General features: G+C 38.9%; 1 protein-coding gene across 10 annotated transcripts in view; it reads left to right on the top strand.

Moving 5' to 3' along the window:
• The window catches only part of MYBPC1 (myosin binding protein C1), an 88,966-nt gene that overhangs the window by 49,015 nt on the left and 14,741 nt on the right, over positions 1 to 25,210 (top strand). For 7 of the 10 annotated variants that reach the window (XM_086712538.1, XM_086712536.1, XM_086712533.1 and 4 more), the window contains 11 exons: positions 18 to 184; positions 1,627 to 1,789; positions 3,472 to 3,578; positions 3,890 to 4,023; positions 8,902 to 9,061; positions 11,577 to 11,681; positions 12,431 to 12,619; positions 13,723 to 13,857; positions 17,130 to 17,183; positions 18,162 to 18,329; positions 22,701 to 22,789. In XM_086712538.1, the coding sequence (XP_086568664.1) occupies positions 18 to 184; positions 1,627 to 1,789; positions 3,472 to 3,578; positions 3,890 to 4,023; positions 8,902 to 9,061; positions 11,577 to 11,681; positions 12,431 to 12,619; positions 13,723 to 13,857; positions 17,130 to 17,183; positions 18,162 to 18,329; positions 22,701 to 22,789 (1,471 nt within the window). The remainder of the gene's footprint in view (positions 1 to 17; positions 185 to 1,626; positions 1,790 to 3,471; positions 3,579 to 3,889; positions 4,024 to 8,901; positions 9,062 to 11,576; positions 11,682 to 12,430; positions 12,620 to 13,722; positions 13,858 to 17,129; positions 17,184 to 18,161; positions 18,330 to 22,700; positions 22,790 to 25,210) is intronic. The other 3 variants (XM_086712542.1, XM_086712537.1, XM_086712539.1) reach the window with 1 other exon arrangement.

Raw genomic sequence — 25,210 nt, 5'->3', positions numbered from 1 at the left:
AATCTATTTAAACTCAGGTTTAAGAATGGTGAGGAGATTATTCCTGGTCCAAAATCAAGATATCGAATTAAAGTTGAGGGCAAAAAACATATTTTGATCATAGAGGGAGCAACGAAGGCTGACAGTGCAGAATATTCTGTAATGACAACGGGAGGACAATCATCTGCTAAACTTAGTGTTGACTGTAAGTAAGATCTCCTTGGGTATCTTCCAAGTTGCGTATCTACTGGTGTTGCATTTGTTAATTCAATTTTAGGAAAGTTTCTATCTATTTTATTTCTACTGGCGGCAATTTTAAATATGTAAAATTGGATTCATTCTGAGTGTCTATGTCATATCAGTCAGGGTCTCTGAAAAAGAAATCGACTACTCAGTTTAATAGTAAAACACAGGATTGGGAAGGAAGTATAAAAATCACCTGCCACAGAAATGGTCCAAATGGTTAAGAAGCACTGTAATCCCAAGACCACATAAGTAGATGATAAATACTTAGATACAATATAAAATCCTGAAAATGTTTGTGTAACCCATGAGTGAATTTGCTATCAATTCATTAAATAAACATTCAACATTCTGCAATTACATTTGGAGTGAGAAGGAAGTTACTCAAACCAAGGGGGATCAAATGAGAACATTGTAAGAACCCATTTGCTACTAAGATCCAGAAGCATGAGAGAATTTATGTACTTCCCCAAATACCTCCAAATAGTAGTCACTCCTCAATGGCAGAGTCTGTCTCTTCCAGCTGGCCATGAAAATTAAGATAGCAAATCTCACAGGAAGTTTGGTAGTAACACATGCAGAGCAGAAATCCTGCTTCCTTACTTCTTTCTTAGTCCAATTATGATTCATAGGATCACTGAATTATTCAGAAGTTATCTCAGTTACACTCACTCCTTATGCATCGCGGAGTTGTGGTCATTTTCCTTTAATACCAAAACAGTTTTTTCAGCCATGGACAGATATTTGTATCCATTTAAAGCAATTACAGTCAGTTCTGCTATAATATAACATATGCATTTCTAAAATCAATATGCTATACAAAGTTATGCAATAAAACCACAAAACTAATGGGCAGAATGAAGTTATGGGCATGACACTCAAAAGTTTTGTCAGCCACACATTAAAACAAAACAATAAGAACCTAATAAAAAAACAGTATCACAGTTTTACACAGGCCAAATGGTTAATAAATATGGCACTTTATGTTAAATGAGACCTAAAATTTCCTTGTGGAAGCAGTGTGGGGAGTGTTGTGGTTACTGAGATACTGTGACATGGTGAGAAGAGGTTATTTAAAATTGGATGGACACTGGTAATCTCAGATGTGCATGAGTATGGTTTGTATTGCATGGGTGAATTCAAGCAGCTGGTAGATGTTTGACGTGTATGTGTGTGCACACGCGTGTGTGCATTTTGTACAGTTCTACCTGTCTCAGTTCACCTGGGTGCCATTTCCTCTTTTTCATGAATGAAATCATGCATCATCAAACACAAAATTTGTGTTATGTTCTGGTTGTCCCCCAATATATCAATTGCACTGGAACAAATTCTCATTTTCAAAACAAGATACTGTCTTGCCTGTCTGGAGTTTGGGTTTGGCACTTATAAATATTGTTTCTGTAGTGAAACCTCTGAAGATTTTGACACCTCTGACTGATCAAACTGTAAACATTGGAAAAGAAATCTGCTTGAAGTGTGAAATCTCTGAAAACATATCAGGAAAATGGACTAAAAATGGCCTACCTGTTCAAGAAAGTGACCGTCTGAAGGTCATTCACAAAGGAAGGTAAGCAAGTTAGGCGATCTGTAACTTGTCTCAATATGCACTCTTCCTCTACTTCCTAAATTACATATTTGGTGAGGAAGTTTGGAGAGTAGTCATAAAGAGAGGATCTTCTTCTGGTTCTTTGCTTCCAAATAGCAAGAATGTCTGACTTCTCTGTTCTATATCATGTCCTACCAGTGATCCTTTATCTGTACCTCATGGTATGGTACTTTGTCTATTCAAAAGCCATCAACTTGGGAATGCAAGCTGGTGCAGCCACTCTGGAAAACAGTATGGAGGTTCCTCAAAAAACTAAAAATAGAACTACCCTATGACCCAGCAATTGCACTACTAGGTATTTATCCAAAGGATACAGGTATGCTGTTTCAAATGGGCACATGCACCCTAATGTTTATAGCAGCACTATCAACAATAGCCAAAGTATGGAAAGAACCCAAATGTCCATCGATGGATGAATGGATAAAGAAGATGTGGTATATATATACAGTGGAGAATTACTTTGGCAATCAAAAAGAATGAAATCTTGCCATTTGCAACTACATGGATGGAACTGGAGAATATTATGCTAAGTAAAATTAGTCAGAGAAAGACAAATATCATGACTTCACTCATATGAGGACTTTAAGAGACAAAACAGATGAACATAAGGGAAGGGAAACAAAAATAATATAAAAACAGGGAGGGGGACAAGACATGAGACTCATAAATATGGAGAACAAACAGGGGGTTACTGGAGGGGGTGTGGGAGGGGGGGATGGGCTAAATGGGTAAGGGGCATTAAGGAATCTACTCCTGAAATCATTGTTGCACTATATGCTAACTAATTTGGATGTAAATTTTAAAAAATTAAATTAAAAAAAGAAAGAAAGAAAGAACAATGACAAACGAATGAACAACAACAAAAAAAAGGGGCAAAAGAAAAACAAGCCATCAACTGATTCTTTCCATATAAACAGAAGGTTAAAGGAATGATACTGAATCCTATGGATTCAATCAAATGGATTAACTGTCCCTAACCGATAAGTGCCACATGACCTTCCCACAATTTTGGGGGGCAGACATAATATCCTAGAATCTAGCAAAGATCTAAGGCAAGAGTTCTTAAACTTGGATCTAGGGATCCTGGTTGTGAATCTGGTTAAGATCATGAATGTACTCCAGGGGGGTCCCACAAATCCTCTGAAGTTGTAAGCCAAGTCTGTGTGTACAAAAATACATACTGTTCTCCAGAGAAAGGATCAATGGTGTCCATCAGATATTCGCTGATCCCCAAAAAGTTAAGAACTACTGCTTTTAGATTTGGCATATAATGCCAAAATCAAGAATGTTCTTGGTAATTTTTTAAATCTTAAATTATGGCACTAGTGAGATGTTGTATTTTAGCCTTTTTTTAAAGCTATGTGATGAAAAAGGAATATTAGACTCTTGTGTGCATAATAATCAGGCTGTATTTGTACAAATAATTTCATATACTCAAAAATGAATATTTGATGAAGATCCATAAATAGGATAATTAAGCCTTCGCATTTATATTCTCTCTCTCTGTTTCTTGGTCTGTCTTTCTCTCCAGCCTGGAGATAGGCTTATCTCTTAATCAGATAAAGTCCAGGTGTCTCTTCAGTTGGGCCATATACAATCTAAATCTTTGCAAATTCTTAGAAATGTTTTTCTAATTTCCTTAGAATCCACAAGTTAGTGATAGCCAATGCTCTTACTGAGGATGAAGGTGATTATGTATTTGCACCAGATGCCTACTCTGTTACTTTGCCTGCCAAAGTTCATGTTGTTGGTGAGTAGATAAATCATTGCAGAGTTGTGTTCTTGTTTTTTTGTTTTTGCTTACCATGGAAATATAACACATTCAAAACTGTGATATACATGAATTGGTGTAAGTCACTAAGCATAATAGTTGATTCTTAAGAAGTCTTACAATGGAGTAGCTTTGCAAGGTGCCAGGCACCAACTACTTTGACTCCTCTTATATTCTTTTTGGCCAGATAAAACGTTGGTTCTACCAATATTTACCACTAGCAAAGTACTGGCCCAGATATTCACATGGAAATGATTGTCTGATAACAAAGGCCATATTTAATATTCTAGATCCTCCTAAGATCATCCTGGATGGTCTTGATGCTGACAATACAGTGACAGTAATAGCAGGAAGCAAGCTTCGTCTTGAAATTCCTGTCACCGGAGAACCACCTCCCAAAGCCCTTTGGAGCCGAGCCGATAAGGTTTGTTTTAAGTACACACACAGACACACACACACACACACACACACACCCCACCACACCTCCTGCCTTCCATTAGTCAAATGAAAGAAGAAAGCAAATAAATGTACAAGGGTACAGTATAGATGTAATTCCTTGGATTAAGAAAGATCACTGGTTTGGGGCGCCTGGGTAACTCAGTTGGTTGAGCATCCAACTTCGGCTCAGGTCATGAACTCACTGATCGTGAGTTAGAGCCCTGTGTCGGGCTCTGTGCTGACAGTTCAGAGCTCTCTCTCATAGCTCTGACAGCTGTGACAGCTCTCTCTGACAGTTCACAGCTCTCTCTCTCTCTCAAAAATAAATAAGGATTAAAAATTTTTAAAAAAAGAAAAATCACTGGTTTTCAGGCAAATATAATCATCATTCATCTACTTTTCATATTTCTGATTACCTACTATGTGACCAGGCATGTTTTCATGTGCTGTAAATATCCCATTTTTCATTCTAATAAGTGTCAGGGAATGAAGTGGAAGAGAAATAGATAATGAATTAGTAAATAAACAATTGAACAAAATCACTTTGATAGTAATAAGTGCTGTGAAGATTTTTTTAAAACAGTGTAATATGATTAGCAAGTGATTGCAAGGTAAATGACAATAGTCTCTATGAATGACAAAGAAACCATTATACAAAGATCAAAGGAAAAAGATTGCCAGGTAAAGTCAATGCAAGGGCAAAGGACAAGAAGAGAGGAAAAAATGAGCTTGATGTGTTGAAGGAACAGAAGAAAAGCCAGTGTGACTGGGTCAGAGTGAATAAGGAGGAAAATAATAAATAAGATTGGGTGGTAGACTAGTACTAGCTCAAGTGTCATTCTGTGGCTCCTAAAATAAAATGTGTTATGGGCAGTAAAACTATTCCGTATGATATTATAATTATGGACATATGTCATTATAGACTTGGCAAAACTCACAGATGTACAACATAAGAGTGAACCCTAATGTAAACTATAGACTTTGAATGGTAATGATGTGTCAGTGTAGGCTCATTGATTATAAGAAATATACTGCTCTGATGTGGGATGTCAGTTGTGGAGGAGGTTGGTTTGTGTGGGGGAGGGATTATATGAGAACTCTCTGTACTTTCCACAATTTTGCAGTGGGTCTAAATCTGACCCCAAAAATAGTTTATTAATTAAAAAAAAGAGTTGAAGAGTGCTTTTTCCTTTTCTGTTTTCTGGAGGAAAAAACAAAAGAGCATCATTAAGCTTTGGAACAACTTGAAACAGTGAAATGTATGTGTAATTAGAGTCCCCAAAGAGAAGGACAGAAGAATATGTAAAGAAATTAGAGCTAAAATTTTCCAAATTTGATAAAAACTAAAATTGCAGATATAAGAAGCTCAATAAAATCTAAGCACAAAGAGCATTAATAAAACCACACCAACTTGATAATAAATTATATTAAATAAATAAATAACAAAAATAAAAAATATAAAGAAAAAAAGAAAAAACCACACCAAGACCCATTAAAATCAAATTGATCAAACCCTATGATTAACAAAAAAAAAATGTTTTTAAGTAGACAGGGAAAAAAGTCACATTAAATATACAGAAATAAAGAAAAGAGTGACAGCAGATCTCTCTGGAAGCAAGGCAAGTGAGAGGACAGTGAAGCAACATCTTTAAAGAAAAAACTGTCAACCTAGAATACTATGAATTCTAAAAAATTCTATAAATTCTAAAAAAATATATCAACCTAAATTCTATACTGAGTAAAAATTTCAGAAACAAAGGCAAAATAAAATTATTTTCAGATATATAAAAGCTGAAAGAAATAATCACTGGCAGACCTGCACCACAAGAAATGCTAAAAGAAGTCATTAAGTCATAAGGAAAATAATGTCAGGTTGAATCATTTTCACAAAGGAACAAAGAGCATCAGAAATGATAACCGTGTGGATAAACATAAGAGTTTTTTTGTATTATTTCAATCTCTTTAAAAGATAATTGACTGTTTAAACAAAAATAATAATAATATACTGTGTTGTTTGTACTGTAAGTAAAATTTATGACAATAAAAACATAAGGTCAAGAAAAAAAAAAGAAGAATGGAAAGTAAGAATTAGGAGGGTGAAAAGGGAGGTATTGTAATATCGCATGAAAGTAGACTGTGAAAAGTTAAAGATGTATACCATAAACCCTAAAGGAACCACTAAAATAATGAACAAAAAGTTATAGCTAATAAACCAACAAAGGATATAATATGAAATCACAAAAAATATTTAATTAATCTAAAAGAAGGCAGAAAAAGAGGCACAAAGAACAGGGCAAGTAGAAAACAAATAGCAAGATAATAGAATTGCAATAGAAAAATTGCAATAGAAAAACAGATAAATTAGAGATTTCAATACTCTTCTCTTAGTAGTTGCTAAAACAAGAAGACAGACCATCAGTAAGGATATTTAAGATGTGAACAATACTGGCAACCATCTTGATCTAATTGACATTTACAGAATACTCCAATGACACATACAGAATGGGCATTATTTTATAGTTTTTTTTAATGCTTTTATTTATTTTTGAGACAGAGAGAGAGCATGAGCAGGGGAGGGGCAGAGGGAGAGGGAGACACAGAATCTAAAGCAGGCTCTAGGCTCTGAGCTGGCAGCACAGAGCCCGATGCGGGGCTTGAACTCACAGACTATGAGATCATGACCTGAGCTGAAGTCAGACCCTTGACCGACTCAGCCACCCAGGCGCCCCCACAATGAGCATTATTTTAAAATTGCATATGGAGGAGCGACTGTATGGTTCAGTTGGTCAAGCGTCCAACTTTGCCTCAGGTCATGATCTCAAAGTTTGTGAGTTCACGGGGCTTTGTGCTGACAGCTCAGAGTCTGGAGCCTCCTTCTGATTCTGTGTCTCCCTCTCACTCTCCCCCTCCCCAGCTTGTTCCCTCTCCCTGCCTCTCTGTCTCTCTCAAAATAATAAACATTAAAAAAAATTAATTGCGTATGGAAAATGTCTAAGGTAGACCATAAGTAAGTCTCAACAAATGTAAAAGGATTAAAGGAATACTACTAACAGTAAAGAGGAATGAATTACTGATGTATGCAACAACTTGGATGAATAATTATGCTGAATGAAAGAAGCTCAACAACAACAATTATTTTAAAAAACTGCTAATACCAAATACAAGGATATGGAACAATCAAACTCTCATACATCACTGGTAGGAATGCAAAATGGTCCACCCACTTTGGAAAACAGTTTGGTAGTTTTTTTTTTATAAAGTTAAACATGCACTTTACCATACAATCCTATAGTGAAATTCCTAGCTATCTACCCTAGAGAAATGGAGACATATGTCCACACAAAAACTTGTACATAAATGTTTATAACAGCTTTATTTATAATTGTCAAAACTTGGAAACAACCCAAAAGTCCAATTGTACAAACATACAGTTTGTACATGCATAACCCAACTGCACATGGAATATACAATAGAATACTACTCAGCAGTAAAACAGAAGGTACTAGTAATACATGTAGCAACATGGTTGAATCTAAACAGCATCATACTGAGTGAAAGAAGACAGATCCAAAAGGCTACATACTGTTTGAGTCTGTTATATGAACATTCTGGAAAAAGGAAAACTAGAGAGATAAATAACAGATTGGTGGTTGCCAGGGACCAGAATGTAGGGGTGAATGAGTTGACAGTGAAGGAACATGGGGACACTGTTGGGGATCATGGAAATGGTATGTATCTTGATTGTGGTGGTGGTAGTTACACAATCACACAAATTTGTCAGAATTCATAGAACTCTATGTATAAAAAGTGTGAATTTTACTCTATGTAAATTATATAGCACAACAGACAAGCAAACAAAATATAGAAAACTAAAGAAGATAATGCAACACCACCCTAAGTATTTTCTTTTCACATTAAAAATAAAGCAGAAAATCTTTTACAATCTTAAGATTTGAATTTGGCTAATATGAGAAAATTTTGTTCTATTATAAAACAGAAGAATTATGAAAACTATCTCAGGTATTCTTATTGTTCTCACAATCTTATGTTATTGAAGACTTATGAGTCCTAATCCAGACACAAAAAAGTAAAGAGTTAATTTAATAGTTATTAGAAAATTACCCAGTTTCTAAATTACCTTGACCTTCTCTGTTTTTTCTCTTTGTATGCTGGCTATTCATTGTCATATAGTAAATATGACCTAGGAATCAGAAAAATGGAATGCTACTTCAAATTTCTGGTTTAAGAAAGAAAGAAGGAAAGAAGTGAGGTAGAAGAAAAGGAGAAAAAGGAGGAAAAGGAGGAAGAGGAGGAGAAAGAGAAAATAAAGAAAGAAAATATAATGGAAGGCCCAACCTCACTCTGTCTTTACTTTGGGAATTAGATATTCATTCATTCATTCTGTCCTATTAGAAGGGAAAAATCAGTACTCAATAACTTGTAAGGAAAACTGGCATTGTGGTCTTCTTCAACCCTTTTCAGTATTTCTAAATTTTCAAGACACATAAATAAGCAAGTCATGATTAGTTCTTAAATATTTAATTTCATGTACAAAGAGACTCCTCTACTAAAATAACACTTCTGCACTCCTATTTTTAGTCCTCCAGCTTTCTCTTTGGTGGGTTCGTGCTTAGTGTGCTTTGGAGACAAATCCCAGTTCTTCTCATTGTTAGCCATGTGGCCCTGAGCCACAGCTTTCTCCTGTAATATGGGATGTTAACACCTTTATCTTTAGGGTTGGTGGAGGATTACATTAAGAACATGTATTTTAGGCCTTAGCACCACATCCAGCTTAAGTTCTAAGGTACTTTGGAATAGTCCTTGTCATATAGGTCATGCCGTATTTTGTTTCTCTCCTCCTTAGGCTATTATGGAGGGCAGTGGCCGGATAAGAGCAGAATCTTACCCTGACAGCAGCACTCTGGTTATTGACGTTGCTGAAAGAGATGACTCTGGTGTTTACCACATAAATCTGAAAAATGAAGCCGGGGAAGCACATGCAAGCATCAAGATTAAAGTTGTGGGTAAGTCCTCTGGGTCAACAAACTTCTAGAATCAAGTTTACATGTCCATATCCAGAGTAGGCTTTGCCAGCTCTTGGTTCTCTCAACTCTTCTGGGTAGTCAACAAATGAGACACAGATAGCTATGTTTTATAAATCACCATTGTTCTTTTTCTACCTTTCCCATTCCTTTTCTTTCCTGTCCTTCCCTTCCCTTCTCTTCTCTTCGTGTCTTCTTTTATCTTGCCCAGAGGTCCAATTGCAGGAATGTGTAACTAAAGTTAACTGTTTGGGGTTGCTGGTCATTAGCTCTCCACAGTTGTATTCCTTTCAGTTTCCTTTAAAGTCACTGAAACAATCACTAAACAATTTCCAACATCACAATCATTGTAGAAGAGTAAGATTTGCCTTAGTCCTTAGATGACGACTTAGGTGTATTTTTCCTAAGCTTGAAACCAAGTGAAATGAGTCCAGCAGATTATTGGTGGTCCAAGCTCTCTTCATCTCACTTTATTTCTCCCTTAAGAATCATATTTCATGGCACAAAAACAGACACATAGACCAATGGAATAGAATAGAAACCCCAGAACTAGACCCACAAACGTATGGCCAACTCATCTTTGACAAAGCAGGAAAGAACATCCAATGGAAAAAAGACAGTCTCTTTAACAAATGGTGCTGGGAGAACTGGACAGCAACATGCAGAAGGTTGAAACTAGACCACTTTCTCACACCATTCACAAAAATAAACTCAAAATGGATAAAGGACCTGAATGTGAGACAGGAAACCATCAAAACCTTAGAGGAGAAAGCAGGAAAAGACCTCTCTGACCTCAGCCGTAGCAATCTCTTCCTCGACACATCCCCAAAGGCAAGGGAATTAAAAGCAAAAGTGAATTACTGGGACCTTATGAAGATAAAAAGCTTCTGCACAGCAAAGGAAACAACCAACAAAACTAAAAGGCAACCAACGGAATGGGAAAAGATATTTGCAAATGACATATCGGACAAAGGGCTAATATCCAAAATCTATAAAGAGCTCACCAAACTCCACACCCGAAAAGCAAATAACCCAGTGAAGAAATGGGCAGAAAACATGAATAGACACTTCTCTAAAGAAGACATCCGGATGGCCAACAGGCACATGAAAAGATGTTCAGCGTCGCTCCTTATCAGGGAAATACAAATCAAAACCACACTCAGATATCACCTCACGCCAGTCAGAGTGGCCAAAATGAACAAATCAGGAGACTATAGATGCTGGAGAGGATGTGGAGGAACGGGAACCCTCTTGCACTGTTGGTGGGAATGCAAATTGGTGCAGCCGCTCTGGAAAGCAGTGTGGAGGTTCCTCAGAAAATTAAAAATAGACCTACCCTATGACCCAGCAATAGCAGTGCTAGGAATTTATCCAAGGGACACAGGAGTACTGATGCATAGGGGCACTTGTACCCCAATGTTCATAGCAGCACTCTCAACAATAGCCAAATTATGGAAAGAGCCTAAATGTCCATCAACTGATGAATGGATAAAGAAATTGTGGTTTATATACACAATGGAGTACTACGTGGCAATGAGAAAAAATGAAATATGGCCTTTTGTAGCAACGTGGATGGAACTGGAGAGTGTGATGCTAAGTGAAATAAGCCATACAGAGAAAGACAGATACCATATGGTTTCACTCTTATGTGGATCCTGAGAAACTTAAGAGAAACCCATGGGGGAGGGGAAAAAAAAAAAAAAAAAAAAAAAAAAAAAAAAAAAAAGAGGTTAGAGTGGGAGAGAGCCAAAACATAAGAGACTGTTGAGAACTGAGAACAAACTAAGGGTTGATGGGGGGTGGGAGGGAGGAGAGGGTGGGTGATGGGTACTGAGGAGGGCACCTTTTGGGATGAGCACTGGGTGTTGTATGGAAACCAATTTGACAATAAATTTCATATATAAATAAAAAAAAAAAAAAATAAAAAAAAAAAAAAAAAAAAAAAAAAAAAAAAAAAAAAAAAAAAAAGAATCATATTTCAAATGGACCAGAAACTAAGGTCACTTTATCAGACACTGAATTCTGTTAATAAGATATGGTAACTTGCCATTTTTGACTTGGATTTTTACCAATCAACATCTTGATTCTTCCAACTGATTTACAGTTCACTTTGTAGTTCAAAACAAAACACAACACGAAATCACATCTGATATTTATGCAATAATTTCTTGTTTACCGTTTTCAAGGTAAAGGACAAGTATCTGGAGTTCCATATGGGGCTTGCTCTCTAATGTTGTGACACTGGTTTAAAGGACTTGAATACATATTATATTTATCTTTATTGGGCTCACCTTCCCTTATCCCATATGGAGCATGACTTTTTGCCCAAATTAGTTACTACATGCATTTCGATAAACATGGAAAAGTATTCAGAAAAAACACTGCTTCTATGATTATTACCAAAAACTGATTTTCCAATTAACATTTGTCTTGTGCTCTCACTTACTCTTACTTTTTCTATCCTATTCTATTCTATTCCATTTTTTGTTTGCTACAGACATCCCTGATCCTCCAGTGGCACCAAGTGTGACAGATGTGGGAGATGATTGGTGCATCATGAACTGGGAGCCTCCTGTCTATGATGGAGGGTCCCCAATCTTAGGTAACTGCATGTCAGTCAATCTGTGAAACCACCGTTGAAGTTGAAGTCCTCTTTATGCTTATTAGTACAGAGCATATTTTAAAATATTGCATGTAGAAGAAAACCTATTCTACTTTGACTTTAAATATCCATTCAAATTGAAATATATTTTGGGATTCTTTATAAGTACTTGAGATTAAAATAACTCTGATGAATATCATCTGAGTGTTCCCTTTTTTGTTTGACATCTACATTTAATATCTAGTTTTGCAACATCTATAGGTTTAACTTTAAGTTGTTCTAATCAGTAAATATCTAGCTCCATAGAATTATGTCTATGAAAAAAAATTTTTTAGAGATAAATACTTAGAAGAATTTCCTTCCCTGTGGAACAAGAATTTTTTCTATTTGAAACTCACAAAAGTGAGTTTTCCCTCTTCTAACCTACATTGTTTGGACTCCTAGCCAAATCTATTACTCAACTGTAACAATGGTATTTCTATGGTCTATATAGGTGTGATTTATTTTTCTCTCTTATCTTCCTGTACAATTTTAATTTTTTTCTAGTCCTATTACTTTTATCTATATCCTATGATGTTAATGTTTGTATTCCCTATAATTTCTCTCAAACAACTGGTGAAATAAGGTGGCTTAAAAATATATGCATACCTGACTATTTTACTTAGAGATTTTATGAATTCTAATATCTGACAAAGTTTAATTTTGGAAGCCATGGAAAAACCTTAGTTTCCATTTCGTGTCACCTACAGGATACTTTATTGAGAGGAAAAAGAAACAAAGCTCCAGATGGATGAGGCTAAATTTTGATCTCTGCAAAGAAACAACTTTTGAGCCCAAGAAGATGATTGAAGGTGTAGCTTATGAGGTCCGCATCTTTGCAGTCAATGCCGTTGGTATCTCCAAGCCCAGTATGCCCTCCAAGCCTTTTGTTCCTTTGGGTAAGTCAGGAGATGTGTCTCTGTCATGGAAATCATTGCCCTGACTTGTGACTGCTCCCTCCAACTTCTAACAAGGCTTCTTAGAGTCGTGGGTGAGCAGGAGGTTGGAGGTGGTTAGGGGCACCTAAGAAATTGAAAAACAACTTTGGTAGAACTGAATGTCTTCATAGTGTAGACCCTGGAATTTATTACCAGAATTCCGGTGAAAGCTGTATGTGGATCTGGTTGCTGCTTCCCACTGAAAACACAAAGCTGAGCCATTGACACATGACCACTCCCCATTTGTCCTTCTGAAGGTATAATTCAGGACCTATGTGTAAACACTATAACTAAACAGAGACCACTTCTACAAAGCACTCTTGAAAACTAGTCTCTTTGCTTTACCATCACACCTTAAATGTTATCTAATGAACCAACAAAGTCAGCTCAGTAAAGGCAAAGAAATAGAAGATAAGATGTTTTCCTCTTTTATGGTAGTGAAGTACTACTTTTTTTTCAATAGAAAGAAGATTCAGTACAGGATTTATACTTTAAAATTAGAGGGTTATGGGAAATTTACTCTGGATCATTAGATCCCAAACTCTGACTTTTTTCAACTTCCTTGGGCCTCCCAGCCTCTCATGCCAACCTCCCAAACTGGAGGGAAAGTGTGGCAGCTTTTCTGAAATTGTCCACGCCTAGCAGATCTTTACCTTCCACGCAGCATATCCTCAAGGAGTCTTCACTGAATTTTATTAAGACATAGGCCTCTCTGTATATTTTTATTTATATCCTAGTTAATTTTTAAAAAAAAATTTTTTTTAACGTTTATTTATTTTTGAGACAGAGAGAGACAGAGCATGAACGGGGGGAGGGTCAGAGAGAGGGAGACACAGAATCTGAAACAGGCTCCAGGCTCTGAGCTGTCAGCACAGAGCCCGACGCGGGGCTCGAACTCACGGACCGCGAGATCATGACCTGAGCCGAGGTCGGCCGCTCAACCGACTGAGCCACCCAGGCGCCCCATCCTAGTTAATTTTTATCACAGCTTGTGCTGTAACACCATAGTTAATCATTTCTTCTGTTTCTTTCTTTTCTTTCTTTTTTGTTTTTTATCTTTAAAGCTGTAACCAGCCCTCCTACACTTCTGGCCGTTGACTCTGTAACTGACACCACTGTCACAATGAAGTGGAGGCCCCCGGACCAGATTGGTGCAGCAGGTTTAGATGGCTATGTGCTAGAGTATTGCTTTGAAGGAAGTAAGTACAACTCGTAGTTAAAATGAATACCATCATCAATAGGTGAGATACTCCCCCCTTTCTTTTGTTATCATTCTGGGGAACTCTTCTCCTTCCTACCAAAAATGACAACAAGCATAAGTCTTCCTTCTAAGATGGATAAAAATTTAGCCCTTTTTTGGTACTTGACGCTAACAAATGGAGATCTCAAAAATATACTAGATAGGCGGCCAGATTAGACACCACGATAAATCTAAGACATAGAAAGAAGGGATTCTGACAAAACTTCAGGGATTTCCACTTCTTGAATTGGTGGAGTCAAATTGCACCAAGAAAAATAAAAGTCTAGTTAAGATGAAGCAAGTTGGACATTCTAAACCCTATACAGAGTAGAGGTCTGCTATCAAAAAAGCTGCCTACTTCTGGGTAATAAAGGGAGACTATACATTTGGCTAGCTGCTGATCATGCCTTAAAGAAGAAGAAGAAGAGAAGAAGGAGGAGGAGGAGGAGGAGGAGAAGGAGGAGGAGGAGGAGGAGGAGGAGGAGGAGGAGGAGAAGAAGAAGAAGAAGAAGAAGAAGAAGAAGAAGAAGAAGAAGAAGAAGAAGAAGGATAAAAGGAGAAGCAGGAGGAGGAGGGAGGAGGAGGAGGAGGAGGAGGAGGAAGAGAATTAAGAACAACTTTCAGTGGCAGCATTAAATCCCAGAGGGTGTAAGCAATAGGTTTGACATGTGACAGGAATTTGTCTCAGTATATAAAAATGTAATCACTGAAATTTAGAAGGAGAAGAGAAACAGTTAAAAAACTTGTTGATAGAAATAATAGACAAAGAGAAAACGACACAAGAAAATATGGGCCAGAGTGTACCTAAAACCAAAAATGATGTGAAATTCACTGAAAGCCTGTTGTGTTTTTGGTATCCTGCTTGTCATGATTTGAAAATGGATGTCTAAAACTGTCCCAGTTTGAACTCAGGCTCCACTCTAGATGAGGTAAGTAAACAACCCACTGGGGAAGCTTGTACATATCACCACAAATGATAGGCCAAGATTTAGCCTCTGAGAAAGCTCTTTGGACTCCAAACTTTAATGTGGATCTTATCTGAAGGAAAGGGAGACTACAGAGCACATTTGGGAAATGAGGAATGTGACTACAAAGGCACCCTCCCAGAAGGAAAACCTCTGGAGAAGAAACTTCCTATGAGAGAAAACTGCGGCAAAGGAAATCCCAGGCCCCTGGATTGGGGCACCCCTGGAAACCACCATTGGTGCTGGTTGGGAGGGAACAAGAGACGGGGGGACAAGGCATCCTGGTAACAGTTCCATTGACATGTGCTCTGCTCACAGAGCACGCTGCTTCATTTCTCCAGGGCTTAGAAAGCCACTAACTAAAACTAGTAGGGGCATTATGAGAAAGTTCCCAGGCATCCCAGCATAGGAGGGGGGTAGTGTCACTAATGCAAAAAGGTAAATTCTTGAGCACTTCAGAATATGGTTTATTCCCATTCTATTCCTCTCCCATTTCAAAAACTCATGAGTACTCCACTCTGTTATTTATATCACCCCACCAGCAAAATCTCCCCATCTTACATGTGATGTGGCTGCTGAGCACGAACATTTGTGTTTGTATGAAACAGAGCAAATTCTTTACTCTTTTCTTTCTGCTAGGTTTAAAAAGTAAGAAGATACAGCAAAATGATAGATGCCTGTCATTTTGATGTTACCCACCTTAGATAAAATACAACGAAGTGTATTTTACATAATTTTGTGTGTGATCTGTGTAGATACATATGTATACGGGTATATACATATGTATATGTACACAGTCATTATTATGTATATATTTTGCCACATAACGTTTTGGAATTAGCTTTCTATGGAAGTTCTTTCATAACGTGTATATCTTTCTTCTCGCAGTCTTTTCTTTCTTTATGTGGCTGCCCTATTCTTCATTCTTTTTAATGGCTGTTGTCCTCCAGACTAATTTTCTGTAGTGTTTAATGCTTTTAGATATGTCAGGTTTTATTCTGTAAGAGAATTCTTTCTTTTATAAGATCGTGTGTTGGTTTTGACTCTGCCTTTCTCTTGTTTTTGTTTTTTTTAATGCCTGCAGCACATTACTCTTCTTTGTTTTCTTCCTTCACTCTAGCTCTTTCTTTTTGTTCTTAAAAATTCTCCTCATGTATCAAACAACTTTCGTATTCCTTCCCCATCCCCTGGACACCGTTTTCTTTCTCTGTTTTCCTCAATTAAAGTGGTTCAAACGTGAAGGGATGGGCTATTTTTGTTCCCCTCTGATCTTGTTTCGTCCTGTCTTCTCTTGAAATTTCTCCTTTACTAGTTCTTCACTATTCCAAGCACGTTTTCTGTCTCCTATTTTCACTTTCTCATCAACTGTCTCTTCACTATGAAAATATCAGCACAGTGACTCCCAACCTGACCATTGGCTTAAAGAGGTATTTCTTTTTCAGTGTCCTTAAGTAATTTTTATCATCCACATGCCCTTGCAGCCACCAGGATATTTTGGCTCCCTGCTCCTTTTCCCAGTTACTCCTAGAAGGGATGGGATAAGAGAGAGGAGAAGGTTCCAAGGGGTTCCACTCCCCTGCTCTTCTCCTGATAACAGGTGAAAAGGCATCATCCCAAACCAGTGGGGGTATGCCCACAACCACCCCATGAGCCAGCAACATTCCCTCCAGTCATGTGGAACGCAGGGACCCAGGCATGCTCAATTTGTTTTCTTGACTGCAGAACTTGTTGTTATGGCAACCAGAGGCTGCCTGGGAAGACAGGGCTGGCTTTATCCTGAGTGCCTTCACTCCCAGACTGTGATGATTGAACCCCATAGCAGGAGTTCTGTGTTACCTGGGTGCCTGGGAGGACCCTCCCTGGCTGGGGTCGCAGGGACAGGTGAAAAGATAGACTGTTCCACTGTGTGCTGCTCCCTTATGGAGTCCGGGACCCGCTCCTCCTTTCTCTTCAGGGTCTTGCTTTGTTCCTTTCTACCTCTTGTTCCCACAGCTGGAGGTGCCCAGCCTCTTGTCTCCTCTTCTTCTCTGTGGCAGATGCCTCAGGACAAAAACCACAGTCTGAACACAGTAGGCTGTGGATCTCCTGAGGAACTACCCACCCCCCCCCACCCCAATGTGTTTGGTCTCTTCCGTCACTGCTCTGAAGACAAATATCTTTGCATACTTTGCATACTTTACTAACAGAGAATGCTGACTACTGATACGATATTCTTCTGGTGTGAAAGTGGGTGTCTTTAATTAATTTTAATGACGGATTCTCAAAGGTACATCAGCAAAACAGTCTGATGAAAATGGGGAGGCTGCATATGACCTACCAGGTAAAGTATTCTATGAAAGCTTTCAAACTTTCTTACTATATGATACAGTTTCTGGGAATGTTCCATGACCAAGCATGAAGTACACCTACCACCCACACATGAAAAAGTCCTTAGAGATCAAGGGGGTGGGCAGGCATTGAGCTAATAATGTGGGATCCAAGCCTCCCCCAACCAACCCTGTGGGCATAATGCATGCAAACTTTCAGAAGTTGAAATATTTGCAACCCTTGAATGCTGGGTTCAAATTCTCTTGATGTTATAGATAAAGCTACCAAAACCTTTTAAAAATATCATCATTTTTGATTGAAGTGAAAGAATGATGCCAATACCTTATAAGCCTTGTCTCCAGGGCTGTGTTTCCTGTCTGCCGTGGATATTAGCTTCTTATATTCATAAATGGAAGCATTATCAGACTCCCTATGCACATATGAGTGCCTCATAAGAAAAAAACAACCAAGATAAAACAGGGAGATTATATAACTATAAAGGTTTGTGTCTCTCATTCGTAAGAATAGTATTTTCTTGTTCTTCTGAACTTTAACATATGTAGATGGCTAAATGTCATGAGTATGTCAATCCTTATGAAACTGAATTGGAATAAAACTGCTACAAAATTCTTGGGGATAGGTACTGTGATTCAGGATGCTGTAGTATCACCTCAGTATCCTGAATCATAGTGACTGTCCCCAAGAATTCAGGATACTCTAGTATCATAGTATCCTGAATAAGAGGTTTTTCAGAAATAGCAGAATCTGATTATCCTTCTTCCTGTTACTTACATTAGCCATTCTAGGCCATTTTCATTTAAATATGAAAAATGCCTACCCATGTAATGTGAGTCCATACCAAAATCATATTTCCTCCAACTGACTTAATTGTAAGTAAAATACTAGTTTGGAGTCGACCGTACCAGTTAGGATGATTTTTTTTCACTAAACACCATTTCTCCTTCTTGTCCTTTTCTTTTATGAATTTTAGCCGAGGATTGGATAGTTGCAAACACAGATCTGATCGATAAGACCAAGTTCACCATCACAGGTCTGCCTACAGATGCAAAGATCTTTGTTCGCGTGAAGGCTGTGAACGCTGCGGGCGCCAGCGAGCCCAAATACTACTCCCAGCCCATCCTGGTGAAGGAAATCATAGGTAAGTGGCAAGGCTTTCAAAATTTTGTCTCCATTTCATGTTATTTGATTTTGCTTTTTAACCCCTTTCTTTCTCAAAACCTCCTATTTTGCTGTCCCTCCTGTGATGTATTGTAAATGCCTCCTGGGAGTTAGAAATGAACAAAACAGCTCTTATTTACCAGTGTGGAGGTCAGCTCAGAGTCTGTAACTTGGAATGAGGACCAGCTAGCTAACCTCCCCAGGCTCTGAGCCGGCTCTGGCGGGGCTGCCTGTTCCCACGGAGGGAGCGTGAATGCAGCGGTGCCAACTTCAGCAACGTGGCACCAGTGGGTCTGCGAGGCCAGAGCCGTCTTCATGGTGAGATGAACGCATTATTTGCCCTTTTCAGCGTCTGACCTCCGCCCTGACGGTGCAAAAGCAATGGCGAGTAAAACCACAGGTGCCTCAGCACAGGTCAAGTCAGAGCCACGGAACCAGACTAGTTCTTTCCGTCTTCCTCACCACCTTGCACTTGGAGTTAAAATCAGACGGCCGGCTTTGCCTTGGCATGTTCTTGCTGAAGCATAAAAATTATCCATTTATTAAACCTTGGTCCTAGAGTACACATTTTTCCTACCTCTATGTGGCAGTGAAATGCAAAGTATATATAAAGACCTCACACTGCGTGCTATAGCACAGTGGTTGTCTGTAGAAAGAGGGCTGGTACAACTGAGCCAGAGGCTGAACTAGTGACTTTTCTCACACAGTTCCATTTTACTTGAAAAAATGGCCACTTGGCAGGCATTTTTAAGAAAACAAATGGAATGAGCCTGTCACTGTGAAGAAAGCAACTTAGAGTTTTTGTTGTCAGCCTTTCAATGAAAAAATGTGAACTTTGAAGCAAAAATTGGAATTTTGGGAAACTCCTATCCATCGCCATGGACTTGACAGCCCTCAACACTTAAAAACTTTTCTCATGAAAAAAAATTTTTTCTCATGAAATAGGCGGTGATATTAACAAATGTAGTTTTTATATTGAATAAGGGAATATGTCAACATTTAGAAGATCTACGTAATGTGGTGAAGTGATGTTTTCCATTAAAAATATGCATGGGTAAGATTTACATTAAAAATGTAAGATAGAGGGGCGCCTGGGTGGCTTGGTCGGTTAGACGTCCGACTTCGGCTCAGGTCATGATCTCGCGGTCCGTGAGTTCGAGCCCCGCGTCGGGCTGTGCGCTGACCGCTCAGAGCCTGGAGCCTGTTTCGGATTCTGTTGTCTCCCTCTCTCTCTGACCCTCCCCTGTTCATGCTCTGTCTCTCTCTGTCTCAAAAATAAATAAACGTTAAAAAAAAATTTAAAAAAAATGTAAGATAGATTAGTGGATTTTAATGTAACAGAGTATGAAAAATTAATTGAAGTGGCTTCAGATTCCACGCTGCAGCTCACCTTTAAGAAATCACAATTTATCATGTTTTAGTGTAGGATCAAAAAGGAATATCCATAATTGTCTGAAAAGTTTATTAAAATATATCTCCTGTCTGTGCAAAGCCAGATTTTCTTCATTTAAATGACTTCAGCCAATACAACACATTACAACAACAGACTGAAAACAGAAACAAATAGGAGACTCCAGATATCCTCTATTAAGTCAGACATTAAATAGATTTGCTAAAATATAAAATAATTCCATTAAAACGTCACTTATGTTGTTATCTTTAAATTAATAACTAGATATTTGAAAAGTTCAGTTTTAATTTCTAATATGGTAAATATTGATAAACCCACATAAGCAGAAGCTGAGAAATTGCTTTTTTGGGAAGGGTCCTTGATAATTTTTTTTTTTCTAAATTTTTTTTTTTGACGTTTATTTATTTTTGAGACAGAGAGAGCATGAACGGGGGAGGGTCAGAGAGAGAGAGGGAGACACAGAATCTGAAACAGGCTCCAGGCTCCGAGCTGTCAGCACAGAGCCCGACGCGGGGCTTGAACTCACGGAACCGCGAGATCATGACCTGAGCCGAAGTCAGACGCTCAACCGACTGAGCCACCCAGGCACCCCGGGTCCTTGATAATTTTTAAGAGTATGTTAGAAAACTGAGACCAAATCATTTGAGAGTTCCTGTTCCAGGGGAAAGAACACTGGACTGGGGGCCTGGATATCTAAGTTCTAGACCATGTCTGCCACAGACAATTGGGAGTGAGTTACAGGATGGATGGATGGATGGATGGATGGATGGATGGATGGATGGATGCAAGAAAGCATGAAGAGTGGGGCGTCTGGATGGCTCAGTCGGTTAAGCGTCCGACTTTGGCTCAGGTCACAATTTCATGGTTCAAGCCCCGTATCGGGCTCTGTGCTGACAGCTCAGAGCCTGAAGTCTGCTTTGGATTCCATGTCTCCTTCTCTCTGCCCTTCTCTCACTCATACTCTGTCTCTCTGTCCATCTCTTAAAAATAAACATTAAAAAATTTTTCTAAAAAAAAGCATGAAGAGTATACATTTTCTTAGTAGATTCAGAAGCCAATCTTTTTAAGTTGAATCCTGTTTCCATCATTTATTAGCTAGTGACCTCAGATAAGAGGCTTGATCTTCCTGAGCCTTAATTTGTTCATCTGCAAAATGGAGATAATAATAGTATTTGACAAGAGTGCCTGGGTGGCTTGGTCAGTTAAGTGTCTGAGTTCGGCTCAGATAACAATCTCACAGTTCATGAATTTGAGCCCCATGTCAGGCTCTGGAGCCTGCTTTGGATTCTGTGTCATCCTCTCTCTCTCTGCTCCTCCCCTGCTCACACTCTGTCTCTGTCTCAAAAATAAATAAACTTTGAAAAAAAAATTTTAATAATAGTACTTGACACATCAAGAGGCTATCAGAATTAAATATATTGATCCATGTTGCTGCTTTACAGAGTGTTTGCCACATAATAAGCTCTCAATATGTGTTAGCTTTTATTATGATGATGGTTTAGTTTACTACAGAATCTGGCTGAGTCTCCTTTTCCTTATATGTAAAGTTAGGGAGTTACACGATCTCCAAATTCTCTTCCAATCCCAACAATCAGTAACCATCATCATCATCATCATCATCATCATCATCTCCTCAAATTTATTGAACACCTACTATTCTCAACCATTAATCCTCACAACTATTGTACAAATTAGGTGCTTTCATCATCCTGATTTTATGGAACAGGTGTCTGAAACCAGAACTACCATGTATCAGATCCAGGACTCAAACTCAGATCTCTAACTCAGAAGTTCATGCTTCTAAGTAGAGCATAGGACTTAAGCCTGACTCCAGGTTCTTTTTTTTTTTTTTTTTTTTTTTTGAGAGAGAGGACACAAGTGAGCAAGAGGCAGAGAGAGAGAGAGAGAGAGGGAGAGCAGCATGGCTCACCCAAAGCGGGGTTCATGTTCACCTGAAGTGGGGCTTGAGTTCACCTGAAGTAAGGCTCGAGCTCACCCACTGCAGGACTCAAACTCTCGAACTGTGAGATCATGACCTGAGCCAAAATCAAGAGTCAGATGCTTAATCGACTGAGCCACCCACCCAGGTGTCCCAAGGCTAACTCCAGGTTCTAATCCTGGCTGTGTCACCAAGGGCACATTACTCAACCTCCTATCCTCCTGTTTCTTTATCATAAAGTAAAACAGTACCTATCCTACAAGGTGGCCTTGAGGTTTAAATTAGTCCCTTCATCAAAAGTGTTTAGTCCAGTGTCTGCCACATACTAAGCCCTCAAGTGCTGGCACCTGTCTCATCCCTGTGAACCTATGAGCCTTTGACTTCCTGCTTCTGATGGGTTTGCAACAACATGCTCTAGTATCTTTATGGTGTTTAATTAATGAACATTAATACATAGTGGGCTAGGGCCACCTATTATGTACCTCGTAGCCACATGAGGAGAAAGTTACTATTCAATTCCAACAGAACTACCTAAATAACAAGTTCTAGGTACTAAAACTTTGTTTTGTTTTTTTCTGGTGAGAAAAGGTGGGCACTCCTATCAGCTAATGTGGTGCCTATGGATCTTTTGTGGAATGTTCATTGCAGGACGCATTTGCTGTCAGAAACTGAAAAATATATATAAAATCCTAAGAGAAAACTTGGTGTTTTTCTATAAAGTTGTTTTAGGCTTATAATGACTGTAAAAATAGGAAGTTGCTATAAAATCAAGGATGTCAAGGGTAAGTTCTGTTGAGTCAGACTGTGAAAATATCTCTGCTTGAAGAAAGCATTTAGAACTAAAATTACCATACATAATCTTTTAATGGCACATCTAAGATTTTACTGTAGAGACATCAGCACAAGAATATCCCAGTGACTCTCATGCCAGCATGCTTATGTAAGCCTATTTCCAGTGTACTCTACTGATCGCAAAATTATGCTGTTCTGCCCTCACTCAGAGCCTCCGAAGATTCGCATCCCAAGGCACCTGAAGCAAACCTATATCCGCAGAGTTGGAGAAGCTGTCAATCTGGTTATACCTTTCCAGGTAATAATTCAGGGGCACTTATTTTCTCTTTCCAGTGCTGGGGTGTTTAAGAAGTAGAGACAGGTACTCTAGCACTTAAATTCATCATGACCCAGGACTTCCTCAGAGGAAAAGTAGATAAATAATGCAAGAGATCTGGGGAGTGATTAAACAATCTCGTGCTTGTTGAGAAATCTATCAAACTGATAGATTTTCATTCTGCATGAGATAAATGACACCTAGCTTGGACTGGTCTGAAGACAGGGACTACAGTGGGGCAGAGAGGAAACACCAAGGAGATACCAAAACAAGAAATGCTTGAAGATTCTTTCTGGTCCTATATATCCATAAAACTAGTCTTCATTTTAAGTGAAGCTCTTGGAGTAATATTCAGGAAAACATCATGTGCTTACCTCCCATGATTACCCGAAACCAAAGGAAGAGGGATAACTGAATGTTGAAATCTTGATGCCACTAACTGAAAGATGCAAACACTGTTAAATCATGGCTCCAGCAAAAGATTCTATTGTTTACAAGATTGACCAAGCCTCACCTATAATAATCAGTTTTGGTCTCATAAACACACACACACACACACACACACACACACACACACACACACACTGTACCACCACCCCATTACTTGTCTGACTCCTTTTAGACCCCTAGACAGCACTATTCAATGGAACTTTCTGTGATGGTGGAAATATTTCACAGGTTCAATGTCCAATATTGTAGCCACGAGCCAAATGTGGCCATTGAACACTTGAAATGTGAAACTTGGAACCAGTGCAACTGGGAAGATTAATTTTTAGTTTTCCTTAATTTTAATTTGCTTTAGTTTAAACAGCCTTGTAGTTGTTACATCAGACAGCAAGACTTTAGAATTAGAATTTAGGTCTCTGCACACATTTGAACACACACACAGCTCATTCAGACCCGGGCTCCCATGACAAGCAAGCTAAAAGACAGCCAGTTCCAGCACCAGCACCTGGGGCCTGCAGCTCGAAGAAGTGATTACCTTCTACATAAAGTGTGTGAAATCAAAACGAAAGCCAAGGAGGACATGAGTATAAACAGGGCAGGGGAGGAAGGAGGTGGCTTGACGAGGTTCCTCCCACTTCTCTCCCCACACAGCCTCAAATAAAACCAGGAGTTGGCACTAGGCAGGCACGTGGGCTGGAGTGGGGCTGCTGAATCTGGGCTGCAAAATCTCCAGTTTTTGTACCATGTCTACTGCTAATGCTAATCCCAATTCCCACATCTTGGGAGTCTGTATGTCTAACTTCTGACTGGGTCTGGGGGGAGGAAAGACCATGAGAACAGGGACCTCACAGGTATGGCATCCCAGAGGCTGCTCAGCTGCCAGGAAGGGGGCAATGAGACCATTGTGTCATGTTCATCTATTTGCGGAACCTCAAGAGTTCTCATGAACATCTAGTTTGATCCTAAGAAATACCTTGTGAGGCAAGAAGGGCAGATTTCCTTACCACCACTTGACAGGAGAAGAAACTGATGTTCAGAGAAGTTAGGTGACTTGCCCAAGGTCACACAAGTAAATGGCACTTTCAAGAGCAGAGTCCATGTCTGTGGACACTTCCTCCAGTGCCTTTTTTTTTTTTCCACTGCATATATTATCGGAAAACTCTGGTTTTTGTTTCTCCAGTAGTGAAAGCAAATTGTACATTTACAGAAGTGAAACCTGGAACTGTTTTTCCTTATCTTTAACAGTATTGTTCTCCACTTCCCACGTGTAAGTCTAAGCACCCCGACCATTCTTCAAGCTCTGTAGGCAGGGGTTTGATGTGGGTCTCTCACATTTTTTATCATAACCTATCAACAAGCCATGTTAGGAGCCCAAAGGAAGGCTATGCCTTACCTGACTGAATTAATCTTCGACTCCTGTCTGCAGGGTGAGCCTGGGTCTTTGGAAATCCTAGGAAGTTCCTTTGTAATATAAACCAAAACATGTATTCTTGAATTAGATTATAATCCCCCAAAACTTTCTGTTAAAGCATAGTTTCGGCAGCTAGAAAGAGCAGAGAGAGAATTGTAGACAAGTCTGAAATGAGTGGTACGATGCTGTGGAAATAATATCATGTACATTTAGATAATAATAAAGCACGTATGTAGTGTGCAGAAGCTTTAGGAACTTCAGTCTTGGGGCACCTGGGTGGCTCAGTCAGTTAAGCGTCCAACTTGGTTGGGCTCAGGTCATGATCTCTCAGGTCGTGAGTTCAAGCCCCGCATCAGGCTCTGTGCTGACAGCTCAGAGCCTGGAGGCTGCTTCAGATTCTGTGTCTCCCTTTCTCTGCACCTCCCTTGCTTGTGCTTTCTCTCTGTCAAAAACAAATAAACATTAAAAAAGAAATTGGAAAAAAATAATACTAAAAGTACTTCAGTCTTTATAACTATTCTGTGAGATAGGTACTATCATTGTTC

The sequence above is a fragment of the Puma concolor genome, chromosome B4 (genome assembly GCF_028749965.1).
Source record: "Puma concolor isolate L17-30 chromosome B4, mPumCon1.1.hap2, whole genome shotgun sequence".
In the NCBI taxonomy this organism is placed as follows: Eukaryota; Metazoa; Chordata; class Mammalia; order Carnivora; family Felidae; genus Puma; species Puma concolor.
The sequence above is the reverse complement of the archived record's forward strand: the minus strand, read 5'-3'. Positions and strand labels throughout refer to the sequence as shown.